Source organism: Physeter macrocephalus, chromosome 11 (assembly GCF_002837175.3).
Source record: "Physeter macrocephalus isolate SW-GA chromosome 11, ASM283717v5, whole genome shotgun sequence".
NCBI classification, from domain to species: Eukaryota; Metazoa; Chordata; class Mammalia; order Artiodactyla; family Physeteridae; genus Physeter; species Physeter macrocephalus.
The window spans coordinates 8,862,290-8,883,402 of record NC_041224.1 but is presented as its reverse complement, the minus strand read 5'-3'; the positions used below and the strand labels follow the sequence as shown (position 1 = coordinate 8,883,402).

General features: G+C 42.2%; 1 protein-coding gene across 7 annotated transcripts in view; it reads left to right on the top strand.

Moving 5' to 3' along the window:
* The window catches only part of CACNB2 (calcium voltage-gated channel auxiliary subunit beta 2), a 441,112-nt gene that overhangs the window by 387,891 nt on the left and 32,108 nt on the right, over positions 1 to 21,113 (top strand). For all 7 annotated transcript variants that reach the window (XM_028495783.2, XM_055087728.1, XM_028495784.2 and 4 more), the window contains 4 exons: positions 819 to 895; positions 5,973 to 6,106; positions 9,773 to 9,853; positions 10,317 to 10,375. In XM_028495783.2, the coding sequence (XP_028351584.1) occupies positions 819 to 895; positions 5,973 to 6,106; positions 9,773 to 9,853; positions 10,317 to 10,375 (351 nt within the window). The remainder of the gene's footprint in view (positions 1 to 818; positions 896 to 5,972; positions 6,107 to 9,772; positions 9,854 to 10,316; positions 10,376 to 21,113) is intronic.

Genomic DNA, 21,113 nt, shown 5'->3' with positions numbered 1-21,113 from the left:
TTAAAATGTTCCTTTCTCTCCACCTCTGTGAAGGGGCCGTGTGGTGTATTATTTAGCATGCTGGCCACTGGTAAAAACATAAATGCCACTGTTCTAATATTAACCCCAAAGTTTCTAAGACACTGAAGCGTGTCTTGGATTAACGGTAGAATTTGGTAGTTCTGAAGTATGCGCTGTTCAGATTGCTCCTAAGTGAACCAAGCTGAATCCTCCACGTTTAGCCGTGCTTGAGGAATGTTTCAGGTACACTCTGAGGGTTAAATCATAGAACACTTTCTCGTGTTCCCTCGTGTGTCTTTTAAAGGTTGGCAGATTTTAGCATAGATGTGTTGTTGGGGATTTTTTAATCGGTTGCTTGTAAAAACTTGGACACTTTCCATCTCAGTACACTAAAGAGGAATCCAGCTAAGACAAGGGAGCAGGAACCCAACAAGAATTAAACGAGAAGTCTGGCTGTTAGCCTGCAGGTTTGTGCACTGCTTCCAAGAGTCTTGAAAATAAGAAGCAGAGGAAATCTTTGCTCTTATCTATCTGGGATCCTGGCAGAGAATTTGAGGACTGCAGCAAGTACCCAAGTTTTCGTCCATTCTCTCAGGGCCTTTTCAAATTAATCCTTGAATTTGCAACGGAGGCCTTGACACAGCTGTGTCGAGCATTCTAGGAGTCTCCACTGGGAAATTACTCTTTGCCTCCTTGGAGGCAAGACAGATTTAAAGTTCAGTAAAAACATAATGCGTAATCATGTTTATTGAGCATTACAAATGTTTTACTCTCCGAAATAAGTGTCAGTTGTAATATAAATTTTTGCTTTACTCCAGTAAATCAGGAGGAAATTCATCATCCAGTTTGGGTGACATAGTACCTAGTTCCAGAAAATCTACACCTCCATCATCTGGTAAGTAGGTAGTAAGTGCTGAACAGTACATACCGCATTTCATGCTTTCCTCCGTCTTTACCTAGTTGTGTGAGTTTCCACGGACTGAATCACTGGGTTAACCCTTGAGATGTTCAAAGGAATCAGAAATGAGAATGGCCACCCGGAGTTAGGAGCAATTGGGGCAACTTTTTTTCTGGCTTTGAAAGAAAAGAAACGGTGTCAGTGTGTTCACTGCTTAGATGATCAAAGTGATGAGCGGCTTTGACTTTCTAGCCCTGCCCTTCGCCATGGGCCCCGGCAGTGTCACGGGCAGTAAATGGACGAACGTCCACCTACAGCCACGCTTGTAGGAAGAGTGAGTACTGTTTTCTTTCCAAAGTGCTGAAGAAGGACACCGACATACATGTGAATTTCAGATAAACCATGAATAATATTCTTAGTATAAGTCAATATTGTACAAGACATACTTGAAATTTGTTTCATTGTCTAGCTGAAATTCATTAACTGAATTTGTATTTGCTCAGTCTGGCAGCTCTGCCATTCTGTATTGAACCGGGAGTTCTATATACATAGGAGACGAATTGGTCGAATTGGATGAAAACCCATGATCAGAGTCTTAGTTTGCTAAGAGGTGCAACTGAGAGTCAGAGTAACATGATAAGGGTTGGCCAGTGGAGGTTTTGTGTATTTCTAGGAAGCTGGAAGTGGGAAGAGGTCAGAGACAGAGAAGCATATGCATCTGTGGAGAAGCCAAGCAACAACGTAGTTGCACTCCTACTGCCTTAAGAGCAGGATCCCCCTTGTCACTGACGATCGTGCCTTGTGTTCCTGGACACTGGCAGCTTTCAGAGACAATCCCGGGCTTCTTAGTAAAAACTAGAGGACTTGTTGAGTGAGCAAAATCTGAGCCCACTAAGAAATAGTTTTAGAAGGTATACTGATTTCCAAAACCGTGTACTCACAACTAGCAGTAATTCTAAGTTGCCCCAAATTAAGTAAAATAGTATGTTTGAAATGAAGCATCGAAATCCTTTAGGTATGATGTGAGGCTGATGTCTTCTCCTGATGGTTGGTGAGTAGATATTCCCTGAATGCCCAGGCGAAAGGGGGCTTATCTCTGCTCCTTCTTAAATGGGTGGAGTTGCAGGGATTATGATACAAACCTTATACTCTCCCTCTGTGTCTTCAAAACTGTCCCGGAGAGTCCTGAGGACGGTCACGAGGCTCCAGAAACGGGAAGATGCCAGTTCACATTGTGATAAAGTAGCAGCTCCACCCCCAGACTGTCAACCCCACTTCCGTCAACCAGGAGGGGTTTTCCATTCCCTTTAACCGAAATGTAGCCTTCTCATCGTTTCGGCCATATAACGAGACCTGGCACGTGCATCTTGAAGAATAAGTCAGTGTGTTTGGAAAATAACATTTCATTTTTGTAGCCAGATGTTAGTCATTCCTAAACATCAAGTTCAATTAAGAGTTTCATATAATACAGATGATTTTTTATTCAATATCCTGAGATCAACCATAGTGGAAAAGAATATAAAAGAGAATATATATATATATATATGTATATGTATATATGTATAACGGAATCACTTTGCTGTACAGCAGAAATTAACGCAACATAGTAAACCAGCTATATTTCCATTTAAAAAAAGACAAGTTAACTACGAATTATATTCTTTAAAACATGGATAATTTTTGTTTTCGGAAAACAATCTCTCCATCATCTTTGCCTTACAATGTGGAAGTGTTGACATTTTTACTTGGTAAAAAAATAAAAACCACAGTGTAAAGAAAAAAAGGGAGATTGTAAACTTCACTCCCTGAGTTTTATACAGAGACAGGACTTTGGAATCACTTTTCTGAATCCCAAGAGTAGAAAACACTGTGACTAAGTGAACAGGAAATATTAACCAGCTGCAAAACGTATAATAGGTCCATCAGGCTCCTGCTATAACTTTCGTATCAATACTACAACTTACTTAGCTGAAGACATCAGCAAATTCTACAGAGAGAGTCCTCCACCCCGCCTGCAGGGAAACCTGCCTAATCTATCAAATGTGGATTGGCCTCCGATTATCATTGTCATCTTTGTTTCCCGAGACCCTACCTACAATTCACCTCACTCATTGCGAGACTAAAGGACAGAAGCATTTGCCCAGAGTAAATATAATTGGAGGTTCTCCAGGATGTGGAAAAGGAAAAATTTCCACCTCACCCCTGGGGAATGAGGTGTAGTAGTTGGTTGCACAGCGCGTACCCCATACCTACACATGCGTGTCCGCACCCGCTGCCCCAGCATGCCACTCAACTCGACCCAACTGTCTAAGATTACATCTAAATTTAGAGTTCAAAAAAATGTTCCCAAGAGTCTCTGCCCAAATAAATAAATAAACAAATAATTTTTAAACTAAAGCGTGCTAGTGAAGAAAAGAAGCTATTTTTTAAAGGAAGCAGTTTTTCCCAAGTAAATACTAAGGTTTGCCAAGGTATGCCAATGCAAGTATGAAGTTAGAAAGGGGAACATCTCACATCTCTCAGTATAAGGAGAACCATCTGAGCCTAATAAAGTATACAGAACTATGAAAAGAGTTGAAGGTGCCTCTTAACGCACAGTAAATTTCTTTAACGTGTCCTGAAGGTAGCCAGATGTTTTAGGATTCTGTGTCTCAGGACAAACCCAGATGCTTTTAGATTTCAGTTAACCAAAATCAGGACTAGTAAATGGCAAAGTCCTCAATTTGGGATTTTGAGCCCTTGTGTCCAAATACAGGTAAATTTCAAACCTGACTCAGGCTATGTGAGGGGCAGCCGAATATCTGGGCAATGGCACAGCTCAACTTTTTACGCGTTTCCACTCTTCCTTTAAATAAAAAACCCAATGGACAAATCATAAAATTCAGTTCATGAACTTTGCCATCCCAGGGTCCTGTCAACGCTGACAGGCCATTAGGTATCCTCAATTTCAGAGAGGCTCTCAACGGGACTGTCCCTTGAATGTGGCCTTTAAGAGCCCCATAAAAGACTAGAAAGGTAGAAGCATATGAGAATTGACCACCAAAAGGGAAACTTCTTTGATTTGGCTTAAGGCATACTATCGGAATAATGAAAAACTGAGCTAGATCCTCTCCATCTTCTCCAGGAAGACATGAATAACATGCTCCCTAAATTGGGGTTCAAGGAAAAGCATCATCGGGTGGTATACAAGTCAGCATCGGTTCAAACCACTAGGCACGTTTCATAATGTTTCCATTGTACAGCACGCGCTGAACCTCTTAGCTTATGCAAAGGCAGAGATGGGGCAAAGAGAAAGGCATATTTACTAGGTATGCCTAACTATATACCTGAAATTAACTCATTCTGTTATGACTGTCACTGGAGAAAGAGCATCTTTGCCTCATCTTCGTGCAAGCAAGAGCTGACATTTGCAACACTGTGCCAACAATGTCAGGTGTTCGCTCCATCCCAGCGTTTCGACCTAATCAAACGAAGAGGAACAATTCAACAGGAGAGCCTAGTTTCTGAAAGGCTGAGCGAGTCATCTAATATCCGTAACAACGTCAACACTGAAAAATAACGTGATGCCCGCCAGATGATCTCCAGTCACTGGGAAAGGTTCGGGGCGGCTGTCATGAGCACCAGGGCAGCTTACGTTTCACAGGGAATGGAAGCTAAGGTTTTGCAACACTGAGCCGTCTGTCCTGTCACGATAGTAATTTGGTCCTTAAGTCTGAATGTACCGTGGTTTTTGTTAAGAGAGCTACATGTGTGATATGATGCTTTCCTGGCGCGAGTAGATTTCTTCCTCTCTTCTTCTACTTGACCTCACCTCAAAGGACACAATAATTTTCGAGTGAGCTCAGCTCTGTAATGTCTTCCTGAATCCTGACACTGAGGACACGAGCCCACTTGGGAAGCTTAGGGAATTGGATGAGGGCCCCGGGATTGTGGCGGGACCTCGGCCAGAGAGTCATACAGCATCACAGAGGCAGAAGAGCGAGATGCCAAGTTTTCGCCAAAAACAAGTCCCTTCAACTCTGAGAATTTCTTTTCAATCTTGAAAAGTAAGAGCGTTGCAGTTGATTTCCTCAAATGCCTTCCAGCTCTGATTCTACCGAGGATCAGCTTCTCTAGTGATCGCGTGTGGATGCACCGTATAAAGCTCACAGTGAGAGGCTGGATCGTTTTTCATTGGAGACTTAATTCTCCAGTGCTCTGTTTTCAGGGCCCGAGAGTTATACAGTTGAAAACGTGGAACCACGAATCTAAACCCCTCATTCTCCAGATGAGGAGGTCGGTGGCATATTCTCTCAGGTCTGCCTGCCCTTCTGCACTGCCTCTCACGTAAATCCAGTGAGTTTATATAAAACCGTCGGCAGGCGCCTTAGGTCGTTGTGTAAGATTCATTTCATTTGGACATCATTGGATCCAGTGGTTTCTAATTACTCTTCAGTCAGGCCTGCCTCGGGGGTGCCCACATCATCGTGAAATCATTTCAATCTGGTCCATCCTGGTCCCTCCGGAATCATTTGCCTTATGTATAACTTCTTTGTGTTGCTGGGTTTAGGATTTTCTATTCTCTCTTTCCCTCAAGGGCCTGTTGTAATTTCGGTGACCCTTTTCACACTGCCCTTATTTTCACACAAAACCAAGCGCAGTAAGAAATCAGAGGCACAATGTGATAAAGGTTTCCCAGGTAGTTGCTGATCACCTGAAAGCTGGTTTAAGCTCCGGGAAGAAGTGAAGGTGTTCTGTCCTGTTACTCATAGACAGTTATTTGGAAAATATCGTATTATATTTGAAACAAAACTACAAACTAAACACTTGTTTCTCTGAAAAATCTTATTCGAGAGATTTAGCCATGAAACTGATGTGTCCAAGCACACAGATATTATGAGAGCATCTTTCTGTTTGATTTGATTACATTCTTCATGTGCTTTACCTTGAAATTGTACTTTGTTTACCGTGCAGAGCACTCACGATAGATCTTTGACTGTGGTTGGTTTTGTTTGCTTTTCGTTTTATTTTTTTGATAACCGGTTTTTCCTCTCCTGTCTACCTGATGATTTTTGAATTGTTTGTCTGTATATAGCTATAGACATAGATGCTACTGGCTTAGATGCAGAAGACAATGATATTCCAGCAAACCACCGCTCCCCTAAACCCAGTGCAAACAGTGTAACGTCACCCCACTCCAAAGAGAAAAGAATGCCCTTCTTTAAGAAGGTAACATGAACCTCCAAGCTTGCGTCTGTCCACGTGCTCGACTGCACTACGTCACATTTCTAGTCCTGTGGACTGTCTGCGTCCTTGATAAAGCCAATAACATGCATGCTTTGTTATTCTTTGTTTCTTTTCCATGCTGCTGTAGCTAAGCAGAAGCAGAAATCGGTAAGTTCACACTGACAGAAGCTGTGTTTATCCTGCCCCTGGCATCATTAGCATTGAATCCCACAGTTTTACTCAATACAATCGGTTCTGTCCCGTCGAGCGGCTAACTGAGTCCACGCCTCTCCAGCCAACTAAATTCAGTGAGTGCCCTGCGAAAGCGCCATTGCGGTACTTAGCCTTTTTGATGGAATAATATCTGCCCCCCAAGGGCATTCGTTCCAACATTCAAGGAACGTCAAACGCTGACAGTTCCACGGAATGCACCTCTCTTGTGCACGCTGCTGTCTCTGTCTCTCTTTTCTGCAGAGATTTAACGGATAGTCAAGCCTATTAAAACCATCACGCGACTCTGATTTATGATATCCAGGTACATAGCTTGTACTGGAACATTTTTTTCAATTCTTCAATTTTTCCTTTAGTCAGCATTTAAACTTCTGATCCACGAGGTGCAAAGTCTGCCGATGAACAAGACCAGCGGGAAACCGCGGGCTTGTTTTGGCGGTTTACTGTGAGTTTCGCCTATTGTCATACATAAACCCTCTCCCCGCGTTACTCAGGCCTCAGCGTCCCCCCCCGTTGGACGGCGGCGCGGTGGCTGTGCGTAGAGCCTTTGCCGCTGGCCGCCCAAGATGCTACCCAGTGATGTTCTTTGTCCCCCGACTGGAAACCAGGGTATTGCTGCGCCCCACTGAGTCCAGAGTCTGTTTCCTCCGGCACATTTTGTAGCTCCAAAGCGTTATTTTTCTAAGGATACCTCCCCTACAGTCGCCTTCTTTCCTTCCCTTCTTTTACACCCCACTGCCCACCGCCTGCTGCGCTGTGCTGTCTTTTAGGGTTATTCTTTGTGACGTCAGCGAGCCCGGCACAGCCTCTCACGACACGCAGGGGTGGAGTAGAATCCGCTCCACCTTCAGCTCTCCAGCGCTGAGCTCTTCTCTGCGCACAAGGACCCTGCCCTGTGGAGGAGCTCTGAGCCACCAGTGGGGTGTCAGATGCTGAGCTGTGTCTCGTTTTGTTTTTGAAGTAAATTATGGTTGCTTTCATCATGGAAGACCTATAGCCACTCCAGGCACAAACTAAAACCCCTGGACTTTTGTGTGAACACCGAAAGCCCCAGCTGGATGTCCATCCACGACAGTGGGTCCATTTCTCTGGTCCCGTCTTCTTGTCACGGCCAAAACGTGCAGCCAGGTGACTGACGGTGTTCAGAGCAGCGGGAACCTAGAAACGCCAGCATTGCCGGGCTGCTCTGGGCTTTACAGAACAGCGACAGGAACGAAAACCACGTTCGCTGATAGGTTTTTGAAGTTTGCTGACTCTTAAATTCCAAAATTTGAAAAATGTTTATCGTAGTTCTTCCACTAAATAATTGGAACACATTACACTTAGCAGGAAAGGATAGATAAAAAGGATGGTGTCACGATCCACAGAGCACAGAGTACCAATATTCCATCAAATAAGGTAATTGCTGCTGCCCTGCTGATAAAGAGGCTGATTGATGACCAGCCTGGTAACACTTGGCTAGTTGGCAGCCACAAATCGAAGGAACCCAAGACCTGTCCGGTACTGGGCCACTGCGTATTGAAAGACTGGAAATAAAATTTCTTGGGAGCTGTTCCTAAAATGCGTGCAACTTATAACAGTGGAAAAGGTATCCTTAGACTGCATAGTTACAAGGACTTGGTTTCTAAACACTTTCAGCATGATCCCAGGTGGTATAAATGCAATAATTTCATGAATTAATTTGATGAATTAATTTAGTGTAATCATTTCATGCATATGCTTATGATGCCTTCGGCACTGGTATTCATTCTTCTTATGTCATTGAGGATGTGGTCAGCTTCAATGTAGAGTTCAGAAACCAAAAGAAACAACCTGAGATGCAATGATAAGATTGTTGTCCATGCTTTAGGTTGCTTTTAGAGTGGTGCTTGTGTGGCATTTGTGCTGTCACTGTATTGTGTTTGTCTTGGTTTTTTTCCTTCTGTTTAAAAATGTATTCCACCTTGAGTGTGTCTGTTAAAATTCACTTTGAACACTAAAGTCAGCGGTGAAATCTGACAGCAGTCACAGTAATATCTTCTCGCCTTGGATTAGATTGTCTGTGGCTGTTGGCAGAAGCTCAGATGGAACCTTTTGAATTTGAAATGCTTTTTCATGCCCTCCCCCTTCCCCCCAGCGAGTTAAATTCGATCAAAGTCAGAAAGTTCGTAAAGGGCCATTTTAAGCAACAGTGACACGTTCTTGAGCAACGGCCTGGTGCAATAATGACATTCACATTTGCGATGTGTATCAAATTCTTCAAAGAGTTTGGAGAAGATTTTTCTTTGCGTCTGTGTGATTCTTAAAATATATATTTTTTCAGACACTCCTCAATGCAGGAAGGTTCCTGTCACCATGATTTGTTTATCCCAGTGTCTCAGGCCACAGCTCTTTCTTCTACATTAAAAAAAAAAAAAAAAAAAAAGTCATTTTTTGGGGGTCCCTTTAACATTTTCTGCTATTAAAATAGGGGATTTTAAGATCCTCAGACAAATGAGTTATCTAATTTTTGGAAAAAGCTTTATTTTCATTATTTTATTGGAAGCGGGAGAGCTGAAAATTGTTGCCAGTTTTAGAAATTGCTACAAAATTAGGTCCTCCCCCTGCTCTTCTAAAAAAGAAATAAATTATTGTGGGAGGGCATGAATTAGTTATGTAACAGAAACACCTCCTAAGCAGTTCTTAGGAAGCATATGAGCTATGCAAGATGACAGTGAACCTTCTGAGGCCACAGAGGCCTGCTTGGATATATTATCACACACACGTGAACCACCTTCCCTCCAAGGCACGTAAACCTTACATTGTGAGTGTTTAAGTTCCGAGGGCTAGAAACCAAAGATCTAAAAATGTGAATCCCTCAGCTGTGAAGAGTGAGCGTGATTCTGTCTGCTGGAACAAACATGCAGGCTCGTGGAAACTCTCACAGCAAAATAGACACTGTCGAGTATTTGGTAATGTTTTGAAATGAGGTCTTATCCAGGTAAGACCGACATCTAAGACCCAAATTCTTTTCTTTGTGATTAACCGCGTGAGGTCTGATCACTCGACTCTTGAGAAAACTCAGATGCCATCTGAGAAGCAATATTAACCTCCAGTCAAGCCTAAAAGCACCTCTCCCGCATGAGGCATGTTTCTGTCTGTTCTACCAACCGGCTTCTGTTCAAAAGCAGCCCCTTCTGCTTTAGGAACGTTGGCAGCCTTTTTAAAGGAGAGCCAGAAAACTGTAGAGAAGTCAGGCACTTCGAAACGTGAGGGAAATAAACCCACCCAGTCTCGGATTGGGTTTATTTAGAAAAAGAGGCAAGTGGGGAAAAAAAAAAAAAAAAAAAAAAAAAAAGGACATGTCTGGAAAGGTAGTGCTCGTATAGCAGAGTCGAGACAGAACAATTAATTATGCATAAAATATTTGAGTTCTTTCTACCTTTTAACCATCTGAAGGCATCTCCTCTCTCTCTGCAGACAGAGCACACCCCTCCTTATGACGTGGTCCCTTCTATGCGACCTGTGGTCCTGGTGGGCCCCTCTCTGAAGGGGTACGAGGTAGGTAGCCGCCCTCCGGACGACCCTTGACCTGGCATGCTGGACCGCTTTGCAGCTCCACCTCCCTCTCCTGACTCGTGAACTTAGAAAAGAGCTGGGGCAGTAAAGCATGTTGTTTTTTTTCAAGCCGCAGTGGACACTGCTACCTGTTCTGTTCTATTTTGTTTTCTTGGCTGTTGCCTTGTGAGCTACAGTTGACTCAGTCTGGAGAGGAGAGTATCAAATGGAGAGTGACCGAAACCCCTCGCGGTCTCATTAACTGTCACTCCGAGAGTGAGTTTGGGGAACTTTGTCTTTTTGATTGTTACTGTATCAGAGCTCAGCGACGGAAAACAGGGGCGACCTCACATGCTACTTTCTCCCGGTGGAAAGCCCAGGTTTTCAGACATTCTTAAGGGTAGTAAAATGGTTGTATCGTAATTAGTAATATTTGATTGTCTCTTATTGCTTTACTCAACTGCAGGTCACAGATATGATGCAAAAAGCATTGTTCGATTTTTTAAAACACAGATTCGAAGGGCGGTGAGTATTTCAGAATTCTGGGTTTTGTGGATTATTGTTGTGAAGATGATGAAACGTGGGTGGACCGGCATGTGATCCCAAGAGGAAACTCGCTTCTGAAGTCTCCGTGGTGGCAGGAAGAAAGTTCCGTTCAGGTCGATCGGGTTCAGTCGATATTCGTCATCTGTACCCGGCACGTCCTCAGCTCTCTGTTCTGACACCCGCATCCGTAAGCTGAACTTGGCCAAACCCCTGCTGACGAATCTCACCCTAAATTCATGATCCGCTGGCGCTCAATGCTGCCCAGAAACCAGACTCTCTAAGCCTCTTCCACGCCCCTTTCTACGCTTCTAAAAGGCTTTCACGCCATTTCCTCTCTCATCAAACCCTTCTCCTCCCGAGCTCTCCCGGGAACTTGCTTCCTATTTCATTGAGAAAACAGAGGCAAACAGAGGAGACGGTCCAAGCGATCCCACCACCACACCCAGCCCCCCTTGTGTATTTGCCTGAATGCTCTGCCTTTTCTCCTGTTACCGTGAGCACTGACCAGCCCCCTACCTGGGTGCTCGATCCCATGTCCCCATCCCCACACCAGCACGGCTACCACGGCCCTCCCCTCTCTCCTCGGCAGTATTTCTCCTTCTAATGGAAACACCATCAGCATATAAAAATGGAGTTGTTACCCCTTGGGCAAAATTGGACCTCATATGCCCCTCTAGCTGCCCCGTTTTCCTTCTTTGCTTTATAGCAACTCTCCTTGAACACGTTGTGTGTACCTGCTCTCTGCTGAGTCTCTCGAACCTACTCCAGTTACCTCCCCATCACTTACCCCAAACTAGTCACGTCAGATCACCGGTGACCTTGACGTTGACATATCCAGGAGGGGATCCTCAGCCCTCCTCCTCCTCAGCGTGGCAGACTACTCCATCCTCTTTGAAATACTTCCTTTGCTTGGTTTCTAGAGCCACACTTTTCCGGGTTCCTTCTGTCTGACTAGCAGCTCCGTGGTCTCCTTGGCTGGCTCTTCATCATCAGCTTGACATCTTGGAGAGCCCAGGGCTGAGCTCTTTGTCTCCTCTGTCCACACTCCTTCCTTTGGTGATTCCATTCGATGTCGGACTTTTTTTTTTTTTTTTTTTTTTTTAATTGGAAAACTTTTTATTCAAAGCATTTAAAAATATATTCTGCTGGTTTCTCAAACTCCAAGCAATCTTAAGTTATACATAGATGAAAAATGGCTGCAATTTATCGAACACTTACTATGTTGCATTTTTGTCTTTCCTAAGCATACCTTTAAATACCTAAAAACACTCACAAAAGTAAGCATTATTATGCATATTTTAGAGATGAGAAAACTGAGAACTGGAGAGAAATGAAGTAACTTGCCCAAATCACAGCTAGGAAATAAATGACCAAATTAGGGTCTAAACCTAATATTTTCCAGTTCAAAGTCATGGTTTAAAATGTCAGATAATCTTATTTTAAAAATCAAACAGTATCCAGTATGGTTTAAAATAATAGTTCTTAAAATTGTATGGCACATAAACTCATTAGATTATCTGATGAAAACTTGCCAATGACCACCACCAAAAAATGCTCCAACAGACATATTGGATAAATTTCTTATATTCTTTGAAGGTGTTCACTGATCCCCTTAAGCTCTTAGGTGTCCATGAACCACTGGAAAAAAAAAATCCTTGACTTTCATAAACCAATAAAGTAAATCACAAATGGGTATTAAGGAAACATAGTAGTTATAGGGGCATATTTTACTTCTTGATGTTGATTTTTATGGGACTATTATTCCCTCTCCTAGGCTGGCTAAAGTTGGGCCATTAGAGGCAAACATCTGGTCGTCAGTGTCATGACTCTGGGCCAGCAGATCAGGTTCAAGAAGTTATATTTCTGGATGTGAGATCACTGCAATGAGTTCTGAAAGAAAATCTGTGCAGACAAACAACTCTTAGAGCTGGCCCCAAGCAGCAGAAGATCTACCTCTATCTATTTTAGCTGATAGCTATGAAACATTCATTCATCTCCTCATTCCAAAAATTATGTATTGTATGCCTACTCATTCAGCATGTGCAAAGGTGAGCTGAACAGGTCTGGTCTCCACCTCGAAGGAGTTAAGAACTTAGTGGGAAGGAAGGAGGAGATAGAAATCAATTACATAATCACAGACAGAAATATAATATCATGACTATGATAAATGCTACAAAAAAAGAATGACTGAGATTTAGGAGAACATAAATGAGAAATTCTGTTTAATCTGGGAAGTCACAGAGGGAGACACTTGAGTTGCAAAAAAGGGGAAGAATTATGTAGGAAAGAGAGGCAGAGCATATTGTTTTCTTTTTGGAAGACAGATTTAAAATGAAAAAGAGTAGATTTTAAGCAACTTAACCAGAAGTGCAGAAAACATAAATGTAAAAAATAATAAAAGGGAACTGACATCAAGTTTTAGGGAGAAAATCCCCCCTAATGAGAAAGAACCTATTTCTGCAACTCCAGGGGAAGGATTGCTGACAGTGACTTTTTTTCCAAGATATTTTTAGAGTAAAACTTTGACAGAAATAAAGTAAATGCATCCATTCCTTTTCCTTAATTTTAGATCAATAATTCATAATGCTATCCTCTCTCTCTATCTAATGATGATGAATTCACCAATGTTTTAGTGAGAAGGTATTTGTGCTAACAGGGAGTTCTCTTTGGAAATTTTAACTCTCCATTCTGTTTCTTATTGGAAGTTCTTAACTACCAAAATAAGAGGAATTGGAGGTCAACTCTTCTAAGGTTATTTGAACCCCAAGTGAGGTTATGTAAGGAGGCTTAATGGAGCTTTGTAGACTCCTCATACTCAGCAAAGAACTGAGTTGGTCTCCTTACAGCGCAAACTCAACAGAAAACTCCTAAGATTCTGCACTGGGGCATAGATTAAAAAGTGAAGTGGCTCTCAATTCAATTCAGAGATGTTTTCTTCCCTCTAAAGAAAGCACTATTCATTCAATGGACCAAATTGTTATTGTAAAAAAACAAAATCTGTCTATATATGAATGCAGAGAAAAGGCTGGCAATAAAGTGACTGACCATGCACAGAAGAGAAAGGAGCATCGAGTTTTAGGTGATAAAATATCTATGCATTTCCTGGATCTGCCATTAACCAAATGTGGGCTTTTGTTAAGGGATTTGATTATCCTAACTTATATTTTATTCTTATCTTTTTCTTTTAACTATTACTTTTAAAGTAATTTTATTTTTACAGAAAAGTTGCAAGAACAGGACAAAGAATTCCTATTTATCATCATTCAAATTTCCCAAATATGAATATTTTACCTCATTTAATTTATTATATATGTATATATATAAATCATTGAGAGTAAATTGCAGACATGATGATCCTTTACCTCTACCTACTTCAGTGTATGTTTCCTAATAATAGTATTCTCTAATATAACCACAGTACCAAAATCAGAAATTAACATTGATATCGTACTGTTATCTAATATACAGGCCTTATTCAGACTTTGCTAATTGTCCCTGTAACATTCTTTAAATTTTTTAAAATTTTGTTTTGGCAAAAACACAACATGAAATTCCTTCCTCCCTCCCTTCCTTCCTTCCTTCCTTCCATCCTTCCATTCTTTTTTTCTAACTTGAAGTATAAAGCTACAAATGGTACTATAATTTATCAGATTGAATTCAACATAAGTGCCTAATGGCTAACGGGAGAGTTTTGGGACAAGATATTAAATTCTCTTGTCCAAAATATTTTAAGTCAAAATAAATGGCACTTGCAGTTCATTTTAGATTGAAACACAGACACCACACACACCCAATTACATATTTCACTGCACGTTAATATATTTAACAATCAAGCTTGCCTTACATAAGTTCCACCTTCATCTAAATTGTTGATTAGATAAGAAAAAATAAACTATTTTATTTACTTTTAATTGGTTTCCTTTGGAAATTGATTTGTAGAAGCTTCTTATTTATTTTAATAACAATTTTCATCATATGTAACTTATATAAATATAAACGGTCTATCCTGGTTTATCACTTTGTCAAAAGGTCATATTAAATTTGACCGAGGCAAGTGAACCAATATTTTTATTTATGTAGTGGTTTCTTTGTGTGTCTTAAGTAGACCTTCCCTATGGTAAGTTCAGTAACTTAAACTGTAATTTTATTTTATTGAAAGACCAGCTTCTGTTTCCAAACCTAGTAACCTCATAATACTTATTTTTAGCTTCTATATTCAAAATGTTAAATAAATCACGATTGTTCAATCTTAACACGTAAAAGGCTAATTTAATCCTTGCTCAAGAAAGGGACGATTGCGAGATTGGAACCAAGATGGCAGAGTAGAAGGAAGTGCTCTCAATTCCTCTTGCAAGAACACCAGAATCACAACTAGCTACTGGAAAATCATCGACAGGAAGACACTGGAACTCACCAAATAAGATACCCCACAACCAAAGACAAAGGAGAAACCACAATGAGACGGTAGGAGGGGCGCAATCACAGTAAAATCAAATCCCATAACTGCTGGCTGGGTGACTCACAGACTGGAAAACACTTATATACCACAGAAGTCCACCCACTGGAGTGAAGGATCTGAGGCCCATGTCAGGCTTCCCAACCTGGGGGTCCGGCAACGGGAGGAGGAATTCCTAGAGAATCAGACTTTGAAGGCTACTGGGATTTGATTGCAGGACTTCGACAGAACTGGGGGAAACAGAGACTCCACTCTTGGAGGGCACACACAAAGTAGTGTGCGCATCAGAACCCAGGGGAAGGAGCAGTGACCAGAGGGGAGACTGAACCAGAGCTGCCTGCTAGTGTTGGAGGGTCTCCTGAAGAGGCGGGGGGTGGCTGTGACTCACCGTGGGTACAAGGACACTGGCAGAAGTTCCGGGAGGTACTCCTTGGCGTGCGCCCTCCCAGAGTCTGCCATTAGCTCCAGCAAAGAGCCCAGCCGGACTTTTAAATAGCATTTCTTTGCTGGTCTCTCCTCTGAATCCCAGACCCATATGTCCTACTGTCTGTGCGACTTCATCACTGAGGTGTCTCGTGGACTTCTCAGGTTTGACCTCCCAACTGCCCCCAGCCCCGACCTGCCCCCTTCCGTCTTCTTCCTCTCCGTCCATACCTCTTCGTCTCTCAGTCCCAAGACCTTCGGCCCTGGAACATGGACTCGTCCTTGACTGTTCTTTTCCCCTTACGTTCCACATCCAAATGCTCTTGTCTGTCTCTTCAAAATATATCAAGAATCTCCCCACTTCTCACGCATCCTCTGCTATCCGTTTGGTCTGAGACACCATCATCTCCTCCCGAGATTAGTGCAATAAATAGCCTCCTAACTTGTATCCTTGCTTCCAGCTTTGCTTCCTTCAAGTCTGCTCTCAGTTCACGACCCTGTCACACTGTGAGCTGGATCTCCTCACTCCTTTGTTCGGATCCGTCAGGTGGCTTCTCTTTCCCTCAGTGAAAATCAAAGTCCTTCTAGTGGCCTACACGGCCCTGTATGGTCTGACCATCCACGTCCCCACCCCCTCCTTATCTTTGACTGTATCTCATACTCCATTTCCCTTTGCTCATTCTCTTCCTGCCTCTTACTTCCTTGCTGTCCTGTGAGTGTTCCAGACAGTAGATGCATGCCCACCTCAGGGCCTTTGCACTTGCAGCTCCTGTGCTAGGAACTTTCCCTCAGATATTCTTCTTGGTATATGTGCGCGCGCGCACACACACAAACGCACATTCTCTCTTCCTTCTCTTTTTCCCCGTAACTCTTTTATGAGTTTTATTTATTAATTTCCTTTGTTGTCATTCTCCTACAATTAGCATATAAGCTCCACGAGGGCAAGGGTTTTAATCTGTTTTGTGAACGGTGGTGTTCTCAAGGCCTAGAACAGTCCTCAGCGTGAACAGTGAATGGATGGATGTTGAGAGCATGTCTGCTAGAGGGATGCAGAGATGTTGAAGCCGTTCACCGTGTCTGCCTGTGAGGAGCTCATGTGTGAACTGTAAACTGAAACCTTGAGCAGTAGAATATCAAGTGAATGAAAAGACAGCTCGGCACGTATGTGTCCAAAGGTACAAGCGGCATAAAGGGGAGAGGGATTAACACTGACTTAGGGATGTCAGCATCCAGGAAGGGTTTCTAAATGGTACCTAAGGTTTTACCAAGCGAGTTAGGAGGAGAAGGGCATGTCCAGTGGAGGGTCTAAAGTGTGTGCAGGCATCAAGGTGTGACACAGCATCCTGGAAGCCACCTGGAGGTCTTCAGGTGAAGTCCCTAGGGTAGGGGGTGACCAGTAACAAAGCCGGGCCCATCTTTAGTGTGTCATGCTAATCGGCTTGGACTTAATCCAGTCCTTTCCCTCTCCAGCCCTTCAGCAGATACTTCTTGAGCATATTCTATGAGCCAAGCATCGTGAGACGCAAAATCAGACGACAGCCTTGGCTTCGTGGAGTTTACTTAGGGTCTATTGAGAGGAAGCCTTGAATCGAATAACCAGTGGGCACCATAGTAAAGGTTAAGCCAACTTCTGAAGCATCAAAGATAGGATTGGAGTCTAAAATGGAAACTTCCAAATTTAAACTAAGAATAGATTATCAGGGACCTGGGAGCACAAAGAGCGAGGGTATACTTCTGTATTTTTAACGAGACAAGTTGGGTGCCTCTCTTCTCCACATTCCTTTTCTTCTCCAACCTGACAGTTACAGGTACAGTAGATGGAATCTGTAGGTTTCACCGTTCTTTTAGACTTCTCAGTTGAATACTTTCTTCCTTGACCACACAGGCTCCTACATCTGTTTCTGATTTATATTGACTTCTGGTCATGAGGTAGGAGATAGATGGGCCCCAGGCTGAGCAGCCGCAACTGGTTGCCCGCTGCCCTTTGACAGACCAAAGACGGTCACAAGCAAGACGACTGGCCAGAGACAACCCGGAAAACTGCCCCCATATAAGCAACCTCAGCCACCCCAATTGCACACAGCTCACGCCAAGTTCGCCCGTGTGCTCTTCCACACGTACTTTGCTTCTAACAAACACTGTCTCTTTGCTGAATTCTTTCTTCAAAGAAAACAAGGACCGAAGTCCTTCTTCCAGCTGTTCCGCAGCCGGAGTCAGGAGAGGAGGTGGGCAAAGAGGGAAACTTTTATAGCAGGATAAATATTGTTAGGCATCAAGCACAGGACTGAGGGAGATAGAAAACAAAAAATAGAATCTATGTTTCAAGAAAAAAATAGAATCTATGTTTCAAAAAAAAGACTTTAGAATCAAAGTCTACCTAACCAAATGCTCCTAATTAGATATTTTTGTTTTTCATAACTTTATGAAATATAATTTATTTCATGCTAGGAAACACAGCTTGGTCCTTGGACCTTTGGCTTGATCCAAGGCTATCAGGCTCTGGCCACGTATAAAAGGCATACCTCTAATCGGGCCCATGTAGAGCCTTCACCTCTTTATTCTTGACTTTGTCATTTATCACCATTTGGAATTGTCTACACAAGCGTGCTTATCCAGAAAATTCTGCTTAGACTAGGCACTTTGCTTTCCGTGCCTGAGTTAACCCACTGCCCTTTTCTAAATGCCAAAGATGGGGAAATGAGATGGGGTTTCCTGACTTACCACTTCTATTTCAACCTAAGTTTTGAACTTGGAAGATAGATTCCAGCCATAGGGTGTATCTTGGACCCATGTTCTAAAGTATCAGCCATCCAGATTGATTTCATTTAGGAAACAAACAAAGCCAGTATCTCAGTGTTGTATCAGTCTTTTGTTTCTGGCCAGAAGTAATTTCCATATGGCTTTATGAGTGGATCTGCCCTGGCTCATCTGAACTCATAAAACTGGGGTTCAACAGTCTAGACCTGTGATCACCAATTGAAGATCCTCAAAGGAAGTAATAGGGTCCATAAGGGAGACTTTCAAAAAGCCGTGCAAAACTGTAACTTTTTTACTCAAGGCAAGACATCCAGAGTTACTGAATCATTCAGTGTCTGCTTTTGGTCAGCCAGACAGCAACAGAGGGTGGAAATACATCACAGGTATCAGGTGTGTCTAATTCTAAATAGACATTTAATTCTAGAAGGGAAAAATGAATGACTCCTGAATTATCTATTAAATAAACAAAATTTATTTTTTAAAAAAATGAAAAGCCCAAGAGGGAGAAAATAGGAAAGGAAGGGCTGGGGATGAAAAGATTCTGGACAGGAATTCTTTTCTGTCTGAAACCCGGTTAGGTTCATTTGTGGAAGCCCTGGAGAGTTGTCAGAATCATGATCCTCGTTGTTAAAATAGCATTAAGTGTGTCAGGTCAAAGAAGAGATGATGAATCATTATCCTTTCTGTTATGTGCAGTAGAGGAGCCCATTTACAGTCGGATCCACCCTAAACAACTGTGTCATCCCGTGAACAAAGCAATCTTCCCGTTCACCTAGTAGCGCGACAGGTAAATTAACAAGAAAATCGGGGGCGAGAAGGAAAGCCGCCGTCAGTGATGAATTCGGTTGTCCTCTCCAGTGATCTTGAAAATGTCAGCTCTTGACACAGAAGCGTTCAGAATGCATACTGAATTCTGTAGGGATGGGTCCATGACCTTGTGTGAAGGACTCTTCCTGGAAATCAGTCATCCTGGAAAATATTACATCACTTTGTCAGGTGGGAAATGTACTTAGATGTGAGACAGCTTCTTCTAAACCGGTGGTTATCTACCCTGGCTCCATATTAGAATCATCTGCAGAGGTTTAAAAACAAAAACAAACAAACAAAAGAACCACCAAAGACTTATATCCCACCTGTGACTAAGTGAAACGCAGTGTCTAGGATGGAACTTCATGTAACTGTAAAATCTTTTCCGGCAACTTCGATACACTGTGAGGGTTGAGGACTGCTCCTCTACACTGAATTGTCCCCAGAATTTGGCCCCTAGGACTTTCAAGGTCTGTCTTTTGGCGGAACATCTAGTAATGACTTAAGGAGTTGTAATAGAACCGTGGCTGTCTTCCACAGCCTACAGAGCAAACCACGTAAGCAGTCTGGTTTCACTTGTGAATGCCTTGGGAAGTCATAATGAAACTAAATATGTTTAAGTTGATGTGTTTAGTATCTCTTTTCTGGTTATCGTTTTTTCCACGTTAAGTAATACTGTCATCAAAGTACAAAAAGCTTAATCAGGTAGACTTACTTTTTATAAATAGGAGTCCCGCTCCGCGATAAAAAGGAATGAACTATTGATACACACAACATCATGGACGAATCTCAGATCCATTATGCAAAGTGCAAGAGGCGCTGCTCAAAAGGCTACAGTGATGCTCTGGAAAAGGCAAAACCATAGGGATGGAAAACAGCTCCATGGTTGACAGGGGTTGGGTGGGGCAGGCGATGGAACTGTCCTGCGTCATGAATGTGATGGTGGATACAGGAGTTTATGAATTGGCCCAAATTCAGGGACGTGTACACAGTAAAGGATGGATTTTACAGTATATAGATCAACAGATCTTTTTCTTTATTTCTTTCTTTTTTTTTTTTTTTTTTTTTTTTTTTTTTTTTTTTTAGTAATTCCCTTTCCACACTTTACTGAATGCCCTGCCTGCTCTCAGAGGGCAACTAGTTTTAACTCTTTTAACTGTATCTTTTGGTATTTATTCCTTGCCTCTAAATCATGTGCTTCATTTGCTGCTTGAGTTTTCACTGCTAGGCATTATCTCTGGGCTTCCTGCCGCGAAGACTGTTTAACTCTCTCATGCATATTCCTCCTTTCGCTCTCACATACATGCACCTGCATCCATCTCATCCTTCAGTCTCCCAACAGTTAAATCATAATTTTGGCTGGTTCCGTATATTGGATGCATTATGACCATGTAAATAAAATTTCAGTGAGCCATGTCGTATACTCACATTACTTTTTTCTTGTGTGTTTTCTTTGTGGTTTCTGTGATTAATAATTTTTCTTTTTACACGTGCTTAATTTTCTGTATATTTGGCACCAGTCAAGCCCCGCATTCTTCCCTGGTTGTCTCAAGTTCCTCACGATATATTCATACACATCCAGTAGTCCCTCAGCTGTGCCTTCTTGAACCTCTCTCCAGGAATGTTCTGTCCTGCTTGGGTCTGTGCTGAGTGCACCTCTGTCATTCTGAGACATCTCTCCTCATTATCCTCGGGATGACTTTCACCTTCTTTTGGGGTGTGAACCCCTTTTTCCTAGATCACTTGATCTCTTTCAAGGTTTACTCCCATTGTTTCTGTCAAAAACGTCCTCCAATAGTTTCCTTAGAAAGAGGACATTAAAACTTTTTGAGACCCTGAATGTCTTAAAGTGCCTTTAATCAACCTTCCCATTTAATTGATAGTTAAAATAGTTATGGAATTCTGATTAGAAAATTTTCCCCCAGAATTTTCAAGGATTTTTGCTCCATTGCCTTCTGTCTTCCATTGTTGCTGTGTTTTTTGTTTTGTTTTGTTTTCAGTTTTAATATTTTTTTATTGCAGTTGATTTACAGTGTTGTGTTAATTATTCTTGCTGTTGAGAAGTACAAGCATTTCCATTCCTGACCCTTTGTATGGGACCTGCCTTTTCCTCTGGAAGCTTTTAGGTTTTTCTTTGTCCCCACTGTCATGAAATTTATGTCTGGATGCGGAAGTTTCATCCTTTGTGCTGGACTCCCCCTTTCCATTTGGAAAATCAAACTCTTAATTCTAGATTTTTTTTTTTTTTTTTTTTTTTTTTTTTTTTACTTCTCT